We start from the raw sequence: 20,201 nt of genomic DNA, 5'->3' as shown, positions 1-20,201 counted from the left end.
AATTAACTTTAAGAGAACACTTGGAGCTGGTATTTTCTTTGCAACTATTCTTCTTATCTTTTTATATAATAGGATTCCATTTTGCCTCCCTAAAGATAACCAACTCGCCAAAATGACCCCCTAAAGATGACCGGTTTATAATTTGGCCTCTTTTTCATTTCTCCGTCCCTTAATCCGTTAGTGAGTTGGTATTTTATTACCAAACATACCCTGCTCGTATCTTCTTGGCATTTTAGAATCCCAAGACTCAATATAAATGTCAAATCAATTTACTCTTTTCAATTTCAAGAAACTTACTTTTTTCCTCTCTTTTCGATGAATAAGAAATTCAATTGGAGAGAAAGAAAGAAAGAATACGACTGATTAGAAGAAATTATAAGAAATTAAGTTTAAGAGGGGGACTTTTAATATTTCAGTCGTAATATATAATATATTGGTGACTGGAATTGCTGGAAAATTGAGAGACGTCATTGTTACTTGAGTTACAAAAGTTCTACTCAGCTTTATTTGAATTTAATTGTTTGCATGTGATTTTTCGTTGTTTTTTATACAAGATTTACAGAAAAGAAAAAGATAAAGATTCAATCCTTACTCAGTTTGAAGTATTACACAAAATTTTAAAAAAACCTCAAACTCTTTACACGAGTTTTCTGATTCCTTAAAGGTTATATTGTTTCTCGATTGTATTTTCTATAATTTTTCTAGGGACTTTGGGATGCATCAATTTAGTTTTAACTCATAGGCAAGTTTATAAATTTTATATTTCTCTCGAAATTACATTTTCATTTATCATCCTTCAAAGTGTCAACAAAAGATTTGATGCATGGCCACCCGGCGTGGAGGCTTTTTCCATGACCAAACCGGGCCATAGGCCATCCGGCCATGAAGAGTAGTTTTTAGGAAGTCCCAATTTTAGTATGATTATTAGAGAATTTAGGTTTAGGAATTTATGCTATTTTAGTATTTCCAATAATTGGAAAGGTCCAGATTTGAGTTTAGCTATTTAGGAAGTTGCAGTCTTTTAATTATTTAGGAAAGTCTAATTCAAGTCTATCTAGGAAAGTCCAAAATCCTATAAAAGGATATCTAGTCTGTCCATTATTCTCATGTTGAAGAGAAAATCCCCTTGAGTTTAATAAAGTTTATCAAGTTTTAGAGTTATTTTAATCTTTCTTTTAATTGTTCTTCGTTTATTTATTGTCTTCTTTATTTCCGCTGCGTTCTACATCAAGTGGTATTCAGAGCCATCAAAATTCTGGATTTTTTTTTTCTTTCGTGAAGGTTAGTTTTTGTATATCAATGGATTCTTCGTCTTATAGTGATGAAAGTTTTTTTGAAGAAAGATCGAATTGCGAGGAAGATGATTATATTTATTTCAATGATCGACAAGAAGATAACTTCTCCTACTATGAGGCAGAAAAATTCGATGAGTCGAATATGGATGATTTTGGATACGAATGGGACTATTCAAAACATAACTATGAAGACAAAATTCCAATTGAAGAAAATCATCATAACCAAAAGAAGCATTCGACATGTTCGTATGATTGGGAACCCGGAGACGAATGGGACTATTCAAAACATAACAATGAAGACAAAATTCAAGTTGAAGAAAATCATCAAAAGAAGAATTCGACATGTTCGTATGATTGGGAACCCGGCGACGAACCAAGTAAGTTATATTTTTTTCATTCCCCTCCATATTACTATCATTCTATAGACCAACCAAATCATAACCAGTCTTTTGGAAATCCCGTGCCGACCACACCATATTCACCACCACCACCACCGTATTCTCCTCCACCATATCCACCGCCACCATCGTATTCACCTCATTATGTGACACCAATTCATACCCTGAAACGTGAAGAAAACCCTAGCCCGCTATACCACCCATATGAAAACCCTAGCCATGTATTCAATACCACAAATTTTTTACGCACCCCGGGTTTACACATACCCAATATTGCTGTCCCAACTACAAGCACCACCCAAACTCCATCCCCACACATTCAACACATCTTACCCCAATTCCACCAACCGGTATATGTTAGTGAGTGGATGTATGTGAGTCAATCTAGGCAGATGTGTGGTCCGTATATTCAAGAACAACTATTTGAAGGTTTGTCTACTGGATTTTTGTCCGAAGAACTTCTTGTGTATCCTGTCATTAACGGAAGTCTAATCAACTCTGTGCCATTGAAGTATTTTACGCAGTATCCGGAGCATGTTGCCACGGGTTTTGCTTACTTGAATGCAAACTTTCCAATTACATTAGCATGTAAGCCAACTAGTGGAGTTACTACTTCCTTTGGACCAGCGACGTCTACGAAACCGCAATTGAATAATAGTAGTACTGGTATTGAACAAACTAGTTCGAAATATGATGCTGTCAATTGGACCTCATCTGACATGCCACTGTCATATGAAGAATCATGTTGGGTGCTCGATGATATTGAGGGAAGGAAACGCGGTCCACATTCTCTTGCAGAAATAATTTCGTGGCATCATTATGGATATCTCCCAGATACATTAATGATATACCACAAGGATTGCAGATTTCAACCCTTCCCCCTTTTATCACTTTTTAAGACATGGACAACATATAGATCAGATACAGCGAGATCTATTGAAAGTGTTGAACCAATACCAGAATTTACTTCCATGGAGAAGGATCATAGACATCTCGGTTATGAGGTCAGTGAACTGTCCAAAGTTCGTGTTGTAACAAATAGAATGATTGAGGTTGATGAGGAGAAAATGGATTTCGCTTCTAAAGATGTTTCTTCAATGGGCTCAGTTGCTTCTAGAGATGTCGCTTCTTCATCTGATACTAGAGTATACGGGTACCGACGATATTACCAGCAAATGCAGATTGTAGTTTCATCAATTGAACCAGCAGTTGGGCTTGATTCTGCAAAAACATACACAGATTTTATTCTTATGCTTGCTACACAAACACGTCTTACTAAGAGTCAGGTATCTAACTGGTTCATCAATGATCAAGTTCGGTTATGGAAGCCAATGATTGAAGATATGTACATGGAGGAAACTGAGGTTCAAGTACATAAAGAATTCGAAGACAGATTACGCAAGAACAAACTTAATGAAAAATCGGGTTCCAAGTCCACTGAGAATGATCCCAATATTCGAACCCAAACGTTAGGATTCTTCCTTGGTGGTACGCTTAATGTGGAAGAGATTCTTCAAGGAAGTGAAAAGAACCAACGAAACATCGAATTGCAGAATTATGGGAGAAGTGTACAAGCAATGGTTGCGAAAAACTTAGTTGAGTACTATACAACATTACAAGAGGATACTCAAAACAATACTCAGATTATTGCAATTTCTGAAAATTTACGTACTTTTATTTGGGAACCAGGTGATTCGTTTGTCTTTATTCATTCTCTACAGTTTCATTCTTCATATGACGATCAAAACCTCGCGAAAAGTATTCTAGTTATTATTAAGAGAAAAGAGGCAAGAAAGGTGATGGGTTGGAAGATGAATTTCAAAATCAATTTTTTCACAAAAATGAATATAGTCATTACAATCTTCTTCATCAAACTACAAGATGATGGCAGGTGTAGAAATTTATTGGACGTTTGTTCACTACAATCGATTTCGCGATATTCTTCACATTATGGGTTTCAGTTTATCGTTCGTAACTTGGTCCCTTACTCCATCCGTCGGGTTTCATGCACTTTTCGTACAAAGTGGGAATTAAGGATCGCCATGACGACATTCATCGTATGCGAGTGCATCCAATTATTTTCTTCATCGAAACTGTTCGGGACGAACCTCTTGAGGGAAGGGGATGCTGATGCAGGGGCACCCGGCGTGGAGGCTTTTTCCATGACCAAACCGGGCCATAGGCCATCCGGCCATGAAGAGTAGTTTTTAGGAAGTCCCAATTTTAGTATGATTATTAGAGAATTTAGGTTTAGGAATTTATGCTATTTTAGTATTTCCAATAATTGGAAAGGTCCAGATTTGAGTTTAGCTATTTAGGAAGTTGCAGTCTTTTAATTATTTAGGAAAGTCTAATTCAAGTCTATCTAGGAAAGTCCAAAATCCTATAAAAGGATATGTAGTCTGTCCATTATTCTCATGTTGAAGAGAAAATCCCCTTGAGTTTAATAAAGTTTATCAAGTTTTAGAGTTATTTTAATCTTTCTTTTAATTGTTCTTCGTTTTATTTATTGTCTTCTTTATTTCCGCTGCGTTCTACACAAGATTTATACTGTTTTCTAATGGATGTCAACTTTTTCCTCTACAGATTAGATTGTGTGTCATGGTCTTGGAATGATGGTCTGCTCACAACACAGACGTACATAATTTTGGTTTTGGAGTCTCTGTTGTGAGCTTGAAATTAAAATTGAAAAAGTAGAAGGACTTCCAAAATATAGGGACTTCTAAAAGGGAGAGTCCAAACTCATGCATTGGAGTTGCACTGAGGAAGAAAAGAAAAATTAACAGTGAAAGATTGATTAATTTTAGAGAACACTTGGAGTTGGTATTTACTTTGCAACTATTCATCTTTTTTTATATATAATTTAATACAATTGACAACCACAATAAGAAAATCCTACTAGGGTGAATTATAATGCATATTTACACAGTAGAGGCCAACATAAATAGGTACAGATTTCCATCCTGCAGATAATATGTCCCACCACTCTCTCAGCTGAATCCCGACAGAGTTACATCTTTCAGATTTGTGCGGTCACATAATGTGTTCGGGATTTAGCCCGAAGTGGCCGGGCAGAAGGTCATTTCTCTATATACTCATATAAACTTGTAAGGAAAGAGAGTGGCTTCCTTCAACCTCTAGTCTTAACAATGGTGATGGTTCCTCTCCCTTGAGTATGAATTCTGATGAAGGATATAACAGCCTTGCCTGAAAGACCAGTAGTTCCGTCCGGTGAAACACACGGCCGAGAAGCGAAATCTCCAACAGGATGCCTAACTGGCCTAGTAGGAGGCATGAGGATCCTCTCATTTATATCCTCAAGAGTAATATCTCCTTCTCCTATTCCTCCTGACTTAACTACTTCAAATGGATATACCACTCTAGTTGTTTTCTTCATTCTTCTAGGATGGGGACTCCACTCTAAAAAAAACACAAAGTATTTATAATTAGAAACAATTAAGTAGAATTATTACCCCGATTGGTTCCACTTAAAATAAGCTGAAAACAACTGAAAAATTACGTATTTCTCTAAAATCAGAAAGTACAATTTTGTGGATTTTTCGTATTGCTTTTCAATAAATTAGATTATATACAACAAACATCTATATAATTTGTCAGTTGTCACCATCACCGAACATTCATCACCACCAGTACCACAACAAAAACTCCACTCCACCTCGGATACAACTCCACCACCACCAAAACAAAAACTCCACCCCACCTCCGTTACAACTACACCACCACCACCAACACCTGTCCACGAGACCACCACCGCTCCACTACCACCTCCTCAATACCACCACAACAATTATTAAGAAATTAGGCTGATCATATTGAAAAAAATCAATAGGAAATAATTATGAATCAATTAGTATAATTAATTACCTGATGATGAAGACATAAAAGTGTTGCTAGTAATAGAATTCTTCAACAAATCCTTATAACAACCAGAAGATGAACTATTTTTCATTGTTTTAAATTTGGCAGCTGATATTCTTCCATCTTCTTCTTCTTCTTTGGGATGTGGTGGTGGTGGTGGCGGTGTTCTAATCATCTCCCCCAACGTAATCTCGCTGTCGCTTACACTACTGCTCACTGATGAATTCATCAATTGTTCATCTACAACCAGAACCAAATACAATTTAATAAGTTCATAATACTCAAGAATATATATATATATATATATATATATATATATATAAATGTATAACTTTCATATATATGTGTACCTGAATAGCCATTGACATTTGTGATTTGGTTGAAATAGTTAATATTCTGACATGGGTCACCACTACTCATGCAATTCCAGTTCAAGTTCCAGTAATTTTGCTGATCAAAGAGAAAATATATATTAATTAATTACAAGTTAATTTAATTATAATAACAAAATTAAAAAAAAAATATTGAATGGAAAATTAATTACCAAATTATCAACATCTCCTGATACGTATGTCCCATTGTCATTATCATCCAATAACAACCGTCTACGTTTGCTTTCACATCTCTTTTCCATCAATGCATCTTGTAAATATCCCGAAGACGGTGGGGGCGACAAAAACAACGTAGAATTTTCTTTCATCTCTAATCATACACACATATAAAATAAATAAATTTTGAATCACCTTTTAAAAAATAAACAATAATAATAGAAATAGATAATTAATTACCTATAGACATGTCTGTGTTAAATGGGAAATCCAAATCTAGGGATGAAGGGAAGGAGAAAGCCATTATTAGAGAATTAATAATCACCACCACCACCTTGAAGTTGAAGATATTCAAACCCTAAAGGCAAAGGGGAAGACAAGTATGGAAATAACTCTAGATTGGTAGTAGCTATATTTAAGAAGGAGAAGAATTTTGTTTCTTTTTCTTTTGAAAAGTGAGAAAGAAAAAAAAAGATAGAAGAGTGAAGCAGAAGGAGTCAGTCAAAATCAGTCAACGGGGGGATAAAGTGGGGTCATTGGGATTCGGGTTTGGGACATTTTTGATGGGTCTATGGGGGACTAAATAATTGTTAGGTTATGATGAATTAGATTTTATTGTTCAAACCAAGTTAGATAAAGGTAGTGTCAGTCTATGCTCCCACAAATTTCAAATCTTTCTTTAACCTTTTCTCTTTTCTAGCTTTTTCATTTTGTTCTATGGAAACGGGTCCGGGTATGGGTCATAGTACTAGTAGTGTACTACCAATCCACAATTTATGGTACTTTTTCTTGTCATTGTCACTATGAGTAGTGGGGAGTCCATAAGGGCCATAACCCATACCCATAAGGCCGTGACTTTAAATTTTGAATGTTAAAAATAGTTGGAAGAATTATTGTCATGGGTCCACAAAATAGCATGCTGGTTTCCCTTATGGTAAAGATGTTCAAATTGTTAATAGATTGATTTGAATTTGAGGTTTGATGAATTTTAGCATGGATGATATTATACATGGAAAATTGAATCGTCAATCATTGTAGTTTGGTGCCACATCTAGTTAGAATGCTAGAATTCGCAAATTGTGTGTTTGTGTGTGTGGACGGAGATCACAAAAAGATCGCTCATGGTTGTGGTGAAGGGAGAGAGAATTTGGCCGACGCTACAGGTGTATAGTGAGTGGGACGTTATCTTTTAAATTTTATAATAAAAACTTGGATGTGTGTGCAAATAGTGTGTTTTTGTAATAGTGATTTTGAATTGTGGGCCTTTAATAATGGTTGTCATTTGTAAAAATGATGTGTGCTTCTAGCTCTCCCCTTATGCAAAACTAAAGGGGAAGTTCCATAAAGGTCTTCTATTATTAGTAAAGGCGCCCTGCATTCAAAATTTGTGGGTGATCATATAGGAAGGGGCGCTTTTAGCAATAATTGGGTGTGTGTATATATATAGAAAATCAGGAAGCGAAGTCGAAAGCACGCTTGGAACTTGGAACAAGGGTGTCAGTACTATACTTGTTCGTTCGGCCCATGATAGGGTGGGGGCCGATGGTTGATAGGCTAAGGTGTTGAGTTTGTAAGGTTTCATAGACTTTTACTCTTGCTCTCTTGCTAATTGTTCATTGCTTGTATCTTTTTTTCTTTTGGTTGTCGGGGCCTCGAATCCTTGACATTTAAGGAGGAAGACTAACCTCTTACCACTTCAACCAAGGGTTGTTGGTTGCTTATATCTTTTTTGTTTGAGTGTCCCTTTAAATGACCATGCTAGAAACCTAAGTGACCTCTCGAACTCATACAGATAAGAATTTAGCATTAGTAAAGTCGTCGGAATGTGTTGCAAAGTTGTTGCAAATTAAAAAGTACCTAGAGAACTTAAAGATTAAAAATATTGACTGATCCTATTTCACTAAAACAAACAATTTATAGAGAGTTTGGTTTATCTGTTCCAATTCTCCTTAGAAACCTTTACTTAGGAGGTGAGACGGGAGGGTAGTCACGTTTAATAAAAGGACAATTTGGCTAAGGACCATTCAATAGCTGTTACGGAGTGTAATAGAACCAGGGGCGGATCTATTTGTAATCCAGCCTAGGCAATGGCTCAGGTTGGAATTTGTAAAACTCATAGAGAGGTGTGACAGAATTGAGGTCGTAGCCTAGTGGTAAATCCCTTGTCTTGCGCGCGGAAGGTCATAGGTTCGTACTTCCATGCGGGCATCTTCTCATAATTTTATATTTTTCTTCCTTAACTACGGAGTTAATTCCGTTTTGCCCCACTGTTTTGACCAACTCACGAAAATGATCCTCATATTTTGATTAGCTTCCAAAATAGCCCCTTGAGTAACTTTTTTGTTATATTTTTTTCTTTTTATCGTGATTACATCTCATTTTGTTACCAATTTTATGAGGATAAACAAGAGATTTGGTATTTTCATCATCTCTCTCCTTTTTCACCTCGTGCTTGACGTCGCGTTTGCAAACCTAGATCTTCGTTGGAGAGTCTCATTATCCTTTTTTTTCATCTCTCTCTATTTTCTAACTACTAATCTACTTTGTTTCATGTAAGATTATCAAGATTCATACATAATAGTTTGTCAAATTCGTGCACATATACATATTATTTACATGTTTGATTTACAGTAACTTTGAGCCTGCCCTGACTAGCTGAAAATTCTTGTTCCTCCCCTGAATAGAATATCTTTTTGGAGTCGATTACATACACCCACATGCCAAGTTTGAGAGTTATTTTAGAGGAACAAGTCTGTCACATCACTTAGCTCCTTTGGTCCACTGTTTGGGGGGATACAAGAGAGGAAGATTTTCAGAAATAGGGAAGAGGAAGTTTTCGAGGACGATATATATTGTCATCGACATCAACGTGTTTAATCATTTTCTCTATTTTGTTTTTCGTAACTTGTTAATTATTTATTGAACCATATATTTAACTTCATAGGTTTTTTACTCTCTCCCACTGGTAGAGGTCCTAGAGGATGATTATCCAATGGAAAGGGGGCAAGCAGAGGCGGAGCCAGGAATTGGTTGAGGGACGGGCTGAAATCTGAAGTACATATAGCCATTCAAATTTAAATTTTCGAGTTTATAATTAACTGAATAAGGTCCCAAACGAAAATATGATCTATATAATATTAGAATAACTATTATATATATATATATATATATATATATGTATATCGGCAAAATAAGTACCATGTATCTATCATATACGTACACCAAAAAACGCAAAAAATATAAAAAAAAAAAAAAAAAAGTCGTCGACACCACGACTTCAATATATACCAAAAAGCAGTATAAAATTATTCTAAGTTGTAGCCTTCGGTTCTTTAAGCGGTTAAAATCATCTATTTTAGGTATTAGTTTTATTCTACGAAGTACGAACTCTAAAGAAGAAGTGAAGAAGTTTAGGTATTAGTTTCTATAGTGCTCAATTAGGGGTTTTGGAATCCACACACCACTATTCCAACAACTTAGGTTTTAGTTTCAATGTTATAATTTGTAACTTATAAGACCATCAACACACCATTATTCCAATCAATTTTAGGTATTAGTTTTGTACTCAATTAGGGATTTTGGAATCCACAATTTCACATCTATGTTTTTTCTTCTATTAAATATAAAGAAGAAGTGAAGAAGTTTAGGTATTAGTTTTTATAGTACTCAATTAGGGATTTTGGAATCCAAACACCATTATTCCAACAATTTAGGTTTTAGTTTCAATGTTATACTTTATTACTTATAAGACAATCAACACACCATTATTCCAACCATTTCCAATCAATTTTAGGTATTATTTTTGTACTCTATTAGGGATTTTGGAATCCACAATTTCACATCTAAGTAGTGCGTTTTTTCTTCTATGAACTATAAAGAAGAAGTGAAGAAGTTTATAGTCATTAATCAACTAGTTCCACTTTCACTCTTTTATAATTTTATAATTTCAAAATAGGGTTTGAAAAGATTATAAAAATTATGGACTTACTTGTTGAGTGATGGTCTAAGAGAATAGAAGAAGGATAATAACTTCATTTGTAGCCCCCTATTCTAGATTGAACAACACTCCAAGTCTCCCAAGCCAAGAACAAAGAAGATTTCTAGTAGTAATGAAAAGAGTAAGGGAACCAGGAAGAAAGAGTGTAAAGGAGGCTAAAGAGAATTATGTTTTTTAAGAGCCGGGCTGGGTTACAGGGAGTGTTGGGTTGGGTTACTAAATACTAGGGTTTATGTGGAAAATGTTAGGGTCACACCCGGGCTGCAGCCAGGGTGAGACCACTAACACCTCCGCCCCGGGCAAGTTAGAGATGCATGAGGTATCTGTTTCTAACTTATAAGTTGGAATTTGATATACTATAATCAAACTAAAGCAGAATTAAGGTGATCTACTTGATTAAAAGATTTCCTAATTCCAACTTACTTTTAGTTTCGCTTCTCTTTCTCTTTTTAATTCAATACTTGTCTATATAAGTTGCTAGATAGATCCCCAAGAGCCTAAATTGTGTAAGAGATAAAGAGTTTCTTTATTCAAGAAAAGGGATATATGGATAATCATCATCGAGATGAAAAGGTTGGATCCAAAGGCAAAGTTTGTGTCACTGGAGCTTCTGGTTATCTTGCTTCTTGGCTCATCAAACGATTACTCTTATCTGGGTATCATGTTATTGGTACTGTTAGAGATCCAGGTCTGTCATTCCTCCCTTCCTCTTTCAAAAAAAAAAGCAATACGAAAGACTACAAAAGCAGACCTAAATAAGAATCAACCGTTCATCGACAGTGCAGAAGTCCTTCAAAATAGAGAAAGACTGTTGACTTGAAAATGTAGACAGTTGATTTCGTATATGTCTGGAGTAGGTTTTACACTTTTACTACTAGTCTCTTTTAGCATTGTTATTTTTTTTTTCTTATTGTCTAGATATTAGTCGCTAGAGTCACAACTATCTAAATCTGACTTGTCTAAAGTCTGACTCGTTCCATACTTTATGACTGCATCCAACAAGTTTGAAATAAACAAATTGTACAAGTGAGTAAAAAATCTAAGGAAAAAAACATTCGAAAATCGTACTAATTAAATTAACAACTAAGGAATTTATTATATTTATTGTGTAGAGAATTATGAGAAAGTTGGACATCTCTGGGGACTGGATGGAGCCAAAGAAAGGTTGGAGTTGGTGAAGGGTGATCTAATGGTTGACAATAGTTTTGATGATGCTATCAAGGGTTGTGATGGTGTCTTCCATATGGCATCTCCTGTGTTGATGCCTAACTCAGATCCCAAGTCTGAGATAATTGACCCTGCAATTAAAGGAACATTAAATGTGTTGAGGTCATGCAAGAAAAACCCTTCCCTCAAGCGAGTAGTCCTCACTTCATCTTCTTCAACTGTAAGGGTTAGGGATGATTTTGATCCTCAGATTCCTTTTGATGAATCATCCTGGTCATCCGAAGAACTCTGCCAAAGGCTAAAGGTAGGTCATTCCTAAGACTTGTTAAAATGTGGGTCTTTTTTTCAGTCAATTCAAACATTGAGTTAATTCAGTTAATATTTCAGATTTTCCTAAATACGAATAATAAACATCAGGAACCTGAATTGGGATCAATTTAGATTTCAGATCTCAAAATAAATAAAAAACAAACAACACCTTAATATGATGCCATGTTGTTGTCAAAAGTGAAAATTTTGCTTTCTCGGACCATTTTGGGTCAAATGTCGCCTGCCCAAAGTGTTGTATAATAATCAACCATAAGACACTGGCCAAAGATTTCAGCCGAAGTTAGACTACATCATCAACGTTAGAGATCTTCAGCCAGTTTCTAATGAGATTCATTGTAACACATGTAAAATAGATATGGTATCCACTTTCGAAGACGTTAGCTGAGAAGGCGGCATGGGAGTACTGCAAAGAAAACCAAATCGACTTGGTTACGGTTCAACCTTCCTTCGTCGTAGGACCAAATCTTCCTCGTGATTTGTGCTATACTCTTTCCGATGTTATCGGGTTACTTCAAGGTAATCTCAAGTTCCCCCCATACAAATGTATGTATATATCTTATGTTCAAATCTAATGTCTTAAGAAATTGATTTTGGGTAAGAGGCTAAACAAAAATCAATGATAAAAACAGGTGACACCAAGAAGTTTGGTTGGCATGGGAGGATGGGTTATGTTCATATTGATGATGTAGCACTCTGCCATATTCTTGTGTATGAAGCTCCCAATGCTAAAGGAAGATATCTTTGTAACTCAAAAGTTATCGAAAATAATGACTTAGTTGTTGTTCTCTGGTTATTAATCGATAAGTCGATTTCTCTCTGTCTTGGCTTGATTTAGACAGAGTTTCCTTTCTCTAACTTATAGAGAGATAAACTAATAAAGAATAATTAATATTCCTTCTTTCGGGCTAACCGTGATAGGTGTTAATTTAGTCGAGGCAAGAATAAATTCTCTTTCCTTAAGACATTTTACACCCCCGTAACAGTACCAAACGTTAGGGTGAATGCCTTCGGGATACAACGACTAACCTTTCAGAATTTTAAGATGGTACTTCTATATTCTGAAAGCGGACGAACCTGTGTCAGTATTATGAGCTCTTGGACTAATGCGAATGATCTTCTAGACGCTTCTGAAATTCAAGTTCACTCGAGACTTCTTTCTTCCTTTTCTAGATATTCTAGTCTATCCAGAACCTCTAGAAAAAACTTCTTTAATTAGATATTCTAGGCCAACCAGAACCTCTAATTGTTAGAAGGGAAGAGAAGAAGAGAATGAATTGAATTGATGAAAAATGAAGTGGGTTTGATGGGTTTATATAGGAATTGAATAGGTGTATAATGTCTTTTGGGTTCAAAAGACATAGCTGTTCGAAACCAGGGGCTATAACTGAATTTTATAGGGTCGGTTCATCTAGGGACGTCGGATCTGACTCAAACGCGCGGATAGAACGCCATCCGTTGGATGGGGATTGAAATCCCGCATCTTGTCCCGCCCGGGATTTAATCTGGCCGTTGGATCAGAAAAAGAACGGCTAGATTAAAACGTCTCTCGTGTCCCGCTCGGTGCCCGTCGCGGAGATGAGCGGGACCGTTAGATCTTGTGCAAATCCGCGGAAGGAACGCCCACCGTCCAGATCGGATCGCGTTCTCTTTGCGCGAATGCCCCCCAGCTTGATTTGTCCTCTTTGACAATTTAGTACCTATTTCAACCGATTTTTCGTTCAAACTTTAACCTTGAATTTCTCATTCATCCGGAATCGGATTTGAGTGATTCTTGGCTCTAAATTGTAGAGCTCGACGAGACGAACGCAATGGCGCGTTCCGTTTCTGAGTTTGACGAGTCGGCTCGAGCCAAAATAGGCTCCGATTCCAACAATCCCCCACATGAATGAAAATTTGAGGTTTTATGCTATGATATATGCAGACATACTATACTGACAGACTGACACTGACAGAGCTCATAAGCGGAACTTCGCTGCATCGGAAGAAGGTAGTCTTTCGACTTTGAACCTTTCCTAGTGAATAACTACAAGGTCTACAAGGACGGCAGTGAACTTTACGTCTTGAACTGGGTCCTGGGAATTGTAATCCAAAATAGTTATCACACAGCTAATCCCTTACTAACTTAGGTTCTCGGTTGTGTTCATTTCGGCCCTGAACATTCCCGATTTCGTGTGTGCTTTAGAGAAGTCTGCCTAAACGACCTTCTCACGGAACCGGCATCAATTCACACACATATAGGTTATCCGTACTAAGGTATCCTGCTATACCTCACGTTAGAATCAAGTTCTAAGTTTTCGGATTAATTAAAAGCTTAATGCTTAACCTCTCAACGCAGGTAACACTGTTGTCATCCTAGGAATGGGTAAGAGATAGAGATCTCTTACAGTGTTACTGTCGAGTCAGGATATAGCTTCAGTTGCCCTTTGAACCTAGATCGTGGGATCTCCAGTCATCTAGGTAGGGTTTCACCATGCCTTTACTCATTTACTTAGGCGTTAGCCCCATTCCCTTTGATGATGCAACTACTAACTCTCTAGATAACCCTTTTGTAAATGGATCCGCTAGGTTATCTTTGGATCTTATATAATTTATAGTTATGATCCCTTCAGAGAGAAGTTGCTTAACGGTATTATGTCTCCGACGAATGTGTCGAGACTTACCGTTGTACATCTTGCTTTGTGCCAGTGCAATCGCTGCTTGGTTATCGCAGTGTATGTTGATTGCAGGCACCGGCTTTGGCCATATTGGAATATCTTCAAGGAATTGTCGCAGCCATTCTGCTTCTTCCCCTGCTTTATCTAGAGCAATGAATTCTGAATCCATTGTGGATCGAGCAATGCACGTTTGCTTCGAAGATTTCCATGATATGGCAGCCCCTCCCAGTGTAAACACATAACCACTGGTTGACTTAGTGTCGTCGGTATCTGATATCCAATTTGCATCTGCATATCCCTCTAAGACTGCGGGATATGTGGTATAATGGAGTCCGTACTCCTTCGTCTTTCTTAGATACCGTAACACTCTCGTTATGGCGTTCCAATGTGTGTTATTCGGGTTACTCGTAAATCTACTTAGCTTACTAACTGAGTAGGCTATGTCTGGTCGAGTACAGTTCATTAGGTACATCAGACTTCCAATAATCCGAGAGTACTCTAATTGTCTTACTGCGCTCCCTGTATTCTTCATTAAGTGAATACTTGGATCTATCGGAGTATTCGCCACTTTGAGGTCATCTTTGCTGAATTTTTCTAAGATTTTCTCAACGTAATGCGTTTGAGATAGACTTATCCCTTCAGCCGTCTTGGAAACCTTAATTCCAAGAATGACCTCTGCTTTCCCTAAATCTTTCATTTCGAAAGCATCTTTTTAGTTGTATTAATGACATCTAAATTATTTCCCATAATTAGCATGTCATCTACATACAAACATAGAATAACACATCCTTTAGCAGTTACCTTTGTATAGACACATTTATCACATTCGTTGATCTTAAATCCGTTTGATAATAATGTGTCATCAAACTTTAAGTGCCACTGCTTCGGAGCTTGCTTTAGCCCGTATAGTGATTTCACTAACCTACACACTTTCTTTTCTTGTCCCGGAGCTATGAACCCTTCTGGTTGGTTCATATATATCTCTTCTTCGAGTTGTCCGTTTAAGAAAGCGGTTTTCACATCCATCTGATGAATTTCCAGATTATATAAGGATGCTATAGCTACTAACACTCTTATTGAGGTGATTCGACTAACTGGAGAATAGGTGTCGAAATAATCTAACCCTTCTTTTTGTCGGAATCCCTGTGCGACAAGTCTTGCTTTATACTTGTCTATAGATCCATCTGTTTTCAATTTCCTTTTGAAAATCCATTTGCAGCCTAGAGGCTTGCAACCTGGTGGGAGGTCTACTAGCTCCCATGTATGATTTCCCATGATGGATTCTATTTCACTATTAACAGCTTCTTTCCAGAATGGAGCTTCTGGAGTAGCCATTGCTTCTGTGAAAGTCCGAGGTTCATTTTCTACCATATAGGTTAGAAAATCAGGACCAAATGTCTTAGCTTTCTTTGTCCTTTTCCCTCTTCGAGGTTCGAGTGTTGTTTCCTCGATTTCCATATCATCTTCTTTAGATGTTTCTAGACTTTCCTCTTCCTCATCTCTTACACGTTTTCTACTTTCAGATGAGACTTCTGAATTCTGTTTGAAAGGAAAGATGTGTTCAAAGAACTTAGCATCTCTCGATTCCAGAATGGTGTTTACGTGTATATCTTCGATTTCAGACTTCTGTACTAGAAATCTATAGGCGCCACTATTTATTGCGGGCCCTATGTATACACAGTCCACAGTTTTAGGTCCTATCTTGACCCGTTTAGGAGGAGGGACTAATACCTTCGCCAGACACCCCCACACTTTCGTGTACTTAAAGGATGGCATCCTTCCTTTCCATAACTCATATGGAATTTTACCGGTCTTTCTATGGGGTAACTTATTTAATAAGTGATTCGCCGATAATATCGCTTCCCCCCACAAGTTCTGAGGTAAACCAGAACTTATCAAGAAAGCGTTCATCATTTCCTTTAAGGTTCTGTTTTTCCGCTCTGCTACACCATTTTGTTGAGGTGTATAAGGAGCCGTTGTTTGATGAACTATGCCATTCTTCGCACATATCTCGGCGAAAGGAGATTCATATTCTCCACCTCGATCACTTCTCAAAGCCTTAATCTTTTTATTAAGTTGAGTTTCCACTTCGGTTTTATAAAGTTCGAACTTATCGACTGCTTCATCCTTACTTCTTAGTAAGTAGACATAGCAAAACCGAGTGGAGTCATCGATAAAAGTGATGAAGTACTTTTTACCTCCTCTGGTTTGAACCATCTTTAAGTCACAAATGTCACTATGAATTAAGTCTAGAGGTTCTGTATCTCGTTCTACAGATTCAAACGATGTCTTGGTCATCTTTGATTCTACACATGTTTGACATGTTCGTTTTGAATCAATTTCGACTTTTGGAATTAACTCTAAGTTCATTAATTTCTTTAATGACTTGTTATTCACATGTCCTAGTCTTTCATGCCAAATATTAAAGGACTCACCAATATAAACTGAATTATTAACTTTATTAATAATAGACGCCTTTGGCGTTACAGAGGTTACATTTAGTTTAAATAACCCCCCACATAAGTAGCCCTTCCCAACATACATCCCATTCTTAGACAGGACGAAGTTGTTTGACTCAAAGACTAGTTTGAACCCATTCTTACTTAGAAGAGAACCAGAAACCAGATTCTTTCGGATATCTGGAGCATGAAGTACATCGTTCAAAGTTACTTCCTTTCCTGAAGTGAACTTCAGAATGATCTTCCCTTTTCCTCTGACCTGGGTGGTTGAGTCGTTTCCCATGAACAGGGTTTCTCCTTCACTTATTTCGTTATAAGAGGAGAAGAGGCCTTTGTCACCACAAATGTGACGAGTAGCTCCGGTGTCGACCCACCACTCTCTCTGGTTGTTAACCAGGTTGACTTCAGATACCACTGCACAGAGGTTCAAGTTCTGAAGTTTCTCAGTCACTTCTTCGGCTTCAGTAACCATAGCACACAGGTTCTGAGTTTCGGTATCTTCTATCAGCGAGGCTTGGTCATTCGGCTTCTTTTGTCTGTTGCCGGTTTTGGAACGACAATCCTTTGCCATATGACCTCGTTTGCCACAGTTGTAGCATAGGCCGAACCTCGTCTTTTTCTTCGGCTTTCCTCCGTCTTTAGACAGATGCTTACGCTTCTTACTCGGACCGGTCTCTACGACGTTCACATTCGAGAGTCTTTCAGAGTTCTTCTCGGCAATGCGACTGTCCTCTTCGATTCGAAGCTTTAGGATGAGTTCTTCAAGGCTCATATCCTTATTCTTGTGGCGGAGATAATTTTTGAAGTCTTTCCACCCCGTGGGTAATTTTTCAATTAGGGCTCGGACCTGGAAAGGTTCATTCGTTATCATGTTCTCTGCCTGTAGTTCCTGTAGGAGACTCTGCAGTTCTTGGACCTGGATCATAACTGGTTTTGAATCAGTCATCTTGTAGTCCAAGAATCGTCCTACGATGAACTTCTTGACACCCGCCTTCTCAGTCTTATACTTATTGATAAGGGTGTCCCACAGTTGTTTAGACGTTTCTATAACCGAATATAGATTATAGAGTCCGTCATCTAGACTGTTCAGGATATAATTCTTGCACAAGAAGTCTTCTTGTTTCCATGCCTCTATTTCAGCGGTACGCTGTGCCTCATCCTCTATTTCTGCATGGGTGGGTCTCTCCTCGGTTAAGTATTTAACCAGACCCAATGTCGTTAGGTAGAACATCATCTTCAACTTCCATCGGTTGAAGTCAGTTCCTTTGAACTTCTCTGGTTTTTCCCCATTATTTGTGTTAGGCGGAATAACTCGCAGAGTGGTTCTTGTTCGTGCCATTTCCTTTTCTGAAACACACAGAAAGTATACCAAATTAATATCTTATAACCAGAGAAATAATAATAAAATGTCTTAAGATTGTTGTTCTCTGGTTATTAATCGATAAGTCGATTTCTCTCTGTCTTGGCTTGATTTAGACAGAGTTTCCTTTCTCTAACTTATAGAGAGATAAACTAATAAAGAATAATTAATATTCCTTCTTTCGGGCTAACCGTGATAGGTGTTAATTTAGTCGAGGCAAGAATAAATTCTCTTTCCTTAAGACATTTTACACCCCCGTAACAGTACCAAACGTTAGGGTGAATGCCTTCGGGATACAACGACTAACCTTTCAGAATTTTAAGATGGTACTTCTATATTCTGAAAGCGGACGAACCTGTGTCAGTATTATGAGCTCTTGGACTAATGCGAATGATCTTCTAGACGCTTCTGAAATTCAAGTTCACTCGAGACTTCTTTCTTCCTTTTCTAGATATTCTAGTCTATCCAGAACCTCTAGAAAAAACTTCTTTAATTAGATATTCTAGGCCAACCAGAACCTCTAATTGTTAGAAGGGAAGAGAAGAAGAGAATGAATTGAATTGATGAAAAATGAAGTGGGTTTGATGGGTTTATATAGGAATTGAATAGGTGTATAATGTCTTTTGGGTTCAAAAGACATAGCTGTTCGAAACCAGGGGCTATAACTGAATTTTATAGGGTCGGTTCATCTAGGGACGTCGGATCTGACTCAAACGCGCGGATAGAACGCCATCCGTTGGATGGGGATTGAAATCCCGCATCTTGTCCCGCCCGGGATTTAATCTGGCCGTTGGATCAGAAAAAGAACGGCTAGATTAAAACGTCTCTCGTGTCCCGCTCGGTGCCCGTCGCGGAGATGAGCGGGACCGTTAGATCTTGTGCAAATCCGCGGAAGGAACGCCCACCGTCCAGATCGGATCGCGTTCTCTTTGCGCGAATGCCCCCCAGCTTGATTTGTCCTCTTTGACAATTTAGTACCTATTTCAACCGATTTTTCGTTCAAACTTTAACCTTGAATTTCTCATTCATCCGGAATCGGATTTGAGTGATTCTTGGCTCTAAATTGTAGAGCTCGACGAGACGAACGCAATGGCGCGTTCCGTTTCTGAGTTTGACGAGTCGGCTCGAGCCAAAATAGGCTCCGATTCCAACATTAGTTTCTATCCTCGGAAAACTCTACCCATCTCTACCAATACCTAAAAGGTTAGTTCGATTATATTCTATTACCATAATAATGTGCGGGCATAGTCTCCTTACTACAAAAAGTTGATACAAAAGAGACATTTAAACATAATATATCGGACTTAATGTATCTTACATTGTTTAAAGGTAGAATATGTGTGAATTTGCAGGTTTGAAACCCTTGATAGGCCTTATTATGACTTCAATACATCTAAAATAGAGAGTTTGGGTTTGAAATTCAAAGGATTGGAAGAAATGTTTGAAGACTGCATTGAATCCCTTAAGCAACAAGGCCATCTTCTTGTCTAGAGATTGGCTACCTAACATATCCATCTTTATTATCTCTACAATATTTGAACTCTATTTATTTATATACGTACAAATAAGGCACACTTTGTGAGTGCTTGTTTTTAGTTAAAATACTATTGCAATTTATTTCGGTTTTACTAGTTAAGCTCAAGATTTATGAAATTTATCTTATATTTAATATAACTTTTATAATTTAGAGAACCCAAATGAATTAGCTTGGGCTAGAGTGGAATTGTTCACTTAATGTGTTCGAAAAATAATAATTTTATTAGTAAAAAGTAGAAAAGTATTGTAATATTATGCCCCCTTAAGAATCGTATTAGGACCATACGAGCACAACTTGCAAAGGAATTTTCTAATAAATAGACACATTATGTGAAATTTCGACTTCCCCTGCCTATTATTTAGCTAAATAAGGTTTACGTTTTATGACACGAAAGAGGTAATTTCAATCAACCAAGTTTAAATCTTCTCATTGATTTTAAAGATTTCAAAAATCCAAATTGAAAAGGAAAAAATAGAAAACCCATTAACAAATGTCTTATAATGTAAATCACAATTACTCATAAATTATTGAAAATAATTAAAGAGTGTAAGGACAAAAACACATAAAACAGGGTGGA

The 20,201-nt window shown here is 37.2% G+C and overlaps 2 protein-coding genes across 3 annotated transcripts; one reads left to right on the top strand and one right to left on the bottom strand.

The window, feature by feature from the left end:
* Nucleotides 1-4,519: 4,519 nt before the first annotated feature.
* LOC147564125 (uncharacterized) lies at nt 4,520-6,504 on the bottom strand. Its single transcript, XM_086643540.1, has 5 exons — nt 6,361-6,504; nt 6,117-6,274; nt 5,923-6,022; nt 5,579-5,812; nt 4,520-5,113 (listed from the first exon to the last, which is right to left on the bottom strand). Exons 1-5 carry the CDS (start codon nt 6,422-6,424, stop codon nt 4,824-4,826), a joined length of 846 nt encoding a protein of 281 aa, XP_086499666.1. The 5' UTR covers nt 6,425-6,504; the 3' UTR covers nt 4,520-4,823.
* Nucleotides 6,505-10,481: 3,977 nt separating this feature from the next.
* LOC147564124 (dihydroflavonol 4-reductase-like1) lies at nt 10,482-19,756 on the top strand. 2 transcript variants are annotated; one of them, XM_086643511.1, is made up of 6 exons: nt 10,482-10,805; nt 11,230-11,588; nt 11,968-12,130; nt 12,244-12,392; nt 19,245-19,290; nt 19,440-19,756. In XM_086643511.1, the coding sequence occupies exons 1-6, from the start codon at nt 10,664-10,666 to the stop codon at nt 19,487-19,489; spliced, it is 909 nt and encodes a 302-aa protein (XP_086499637.1). In that variant the 5' UTR covers nt 10,482-10,663; the 3' UTR covers nt 19,490-19,756. The 2 variants fall into 2 exon arrangements, with proteins under 2 accessions (XP_086499637.1, XP_086499643.1); XM_086643517.1 differs by having other exon boundaries at nt 10,487-10,805; nt 12,244-12,389; nt 19,226-19,290; nt 19,440-19,718.
* Nucleotides 19,757-20,201: the final 445 nt, after the last annotated feature.

Source organism: Eschscholzia californica, unplaced genomic scaffold, assembly GCF_041429995.1.
Source record: "Eschscholzia californica isolate CP2 unplaced genomic scaffold, dmEscCali1.0.p SCAF_1, whole genome shotgun sequence".
In the NCBI taxonomy this organism is placed as follows: Eukaryota; Viridiplantae; Streptophyta; class Magnoliopsida; order Ranunculales; family Papaveraceae; genus Eschscholzia; species Eschscholzia californica.
This window is presented reverse-complemented; position numbering and strand designations above follow the sequence as displayed.

Bases quoted from the DNA above. Each gene is read 5' to 3' on its own strand.
- LOC147564124 (XM_086643517.1), top strand. From the start codon at position 10,664: ATGGATAATCATCATCGAGATGAAAAGGTTGGATCCAAAGGCAAAGTT. The intron at 12,131-12,243 runs GTAATCTCAAGT...TGATAAAAACAG, and splicing joins TGTTATCGGGTTACTTCAAG to GTGACACCAAGAAGTTTGGT. The intron at 19,291-19,439 runs GTTAGTTCGATT...GTGAATTTGCAG, and splicing joins TCTCTACCAATACCTAAAAG to GTTTGAAACCCTTGATAGGC.
- LOC147564125 (XM_086643540.1), bottom strand. From the start codon at position 6,424: ATGGCTTTCTCCTTCCCTTCATCCCTAGATTTGGATTTCCCATTTAAC. The intron at 6,275-6,360 runs GTAATTAATTAT...GTGTATGATTAG, and splicing joins TAACACAGACATGTCTATAG to AGATGAAAGAAAATTCTACG. The intron at 6,023-6,116 runs GTAATTAATTTT...CTCTTTGATCAG, and splicing joins CAGGAGATGTTGATAATTTG to CAAAATTACTGGAACTTGAA.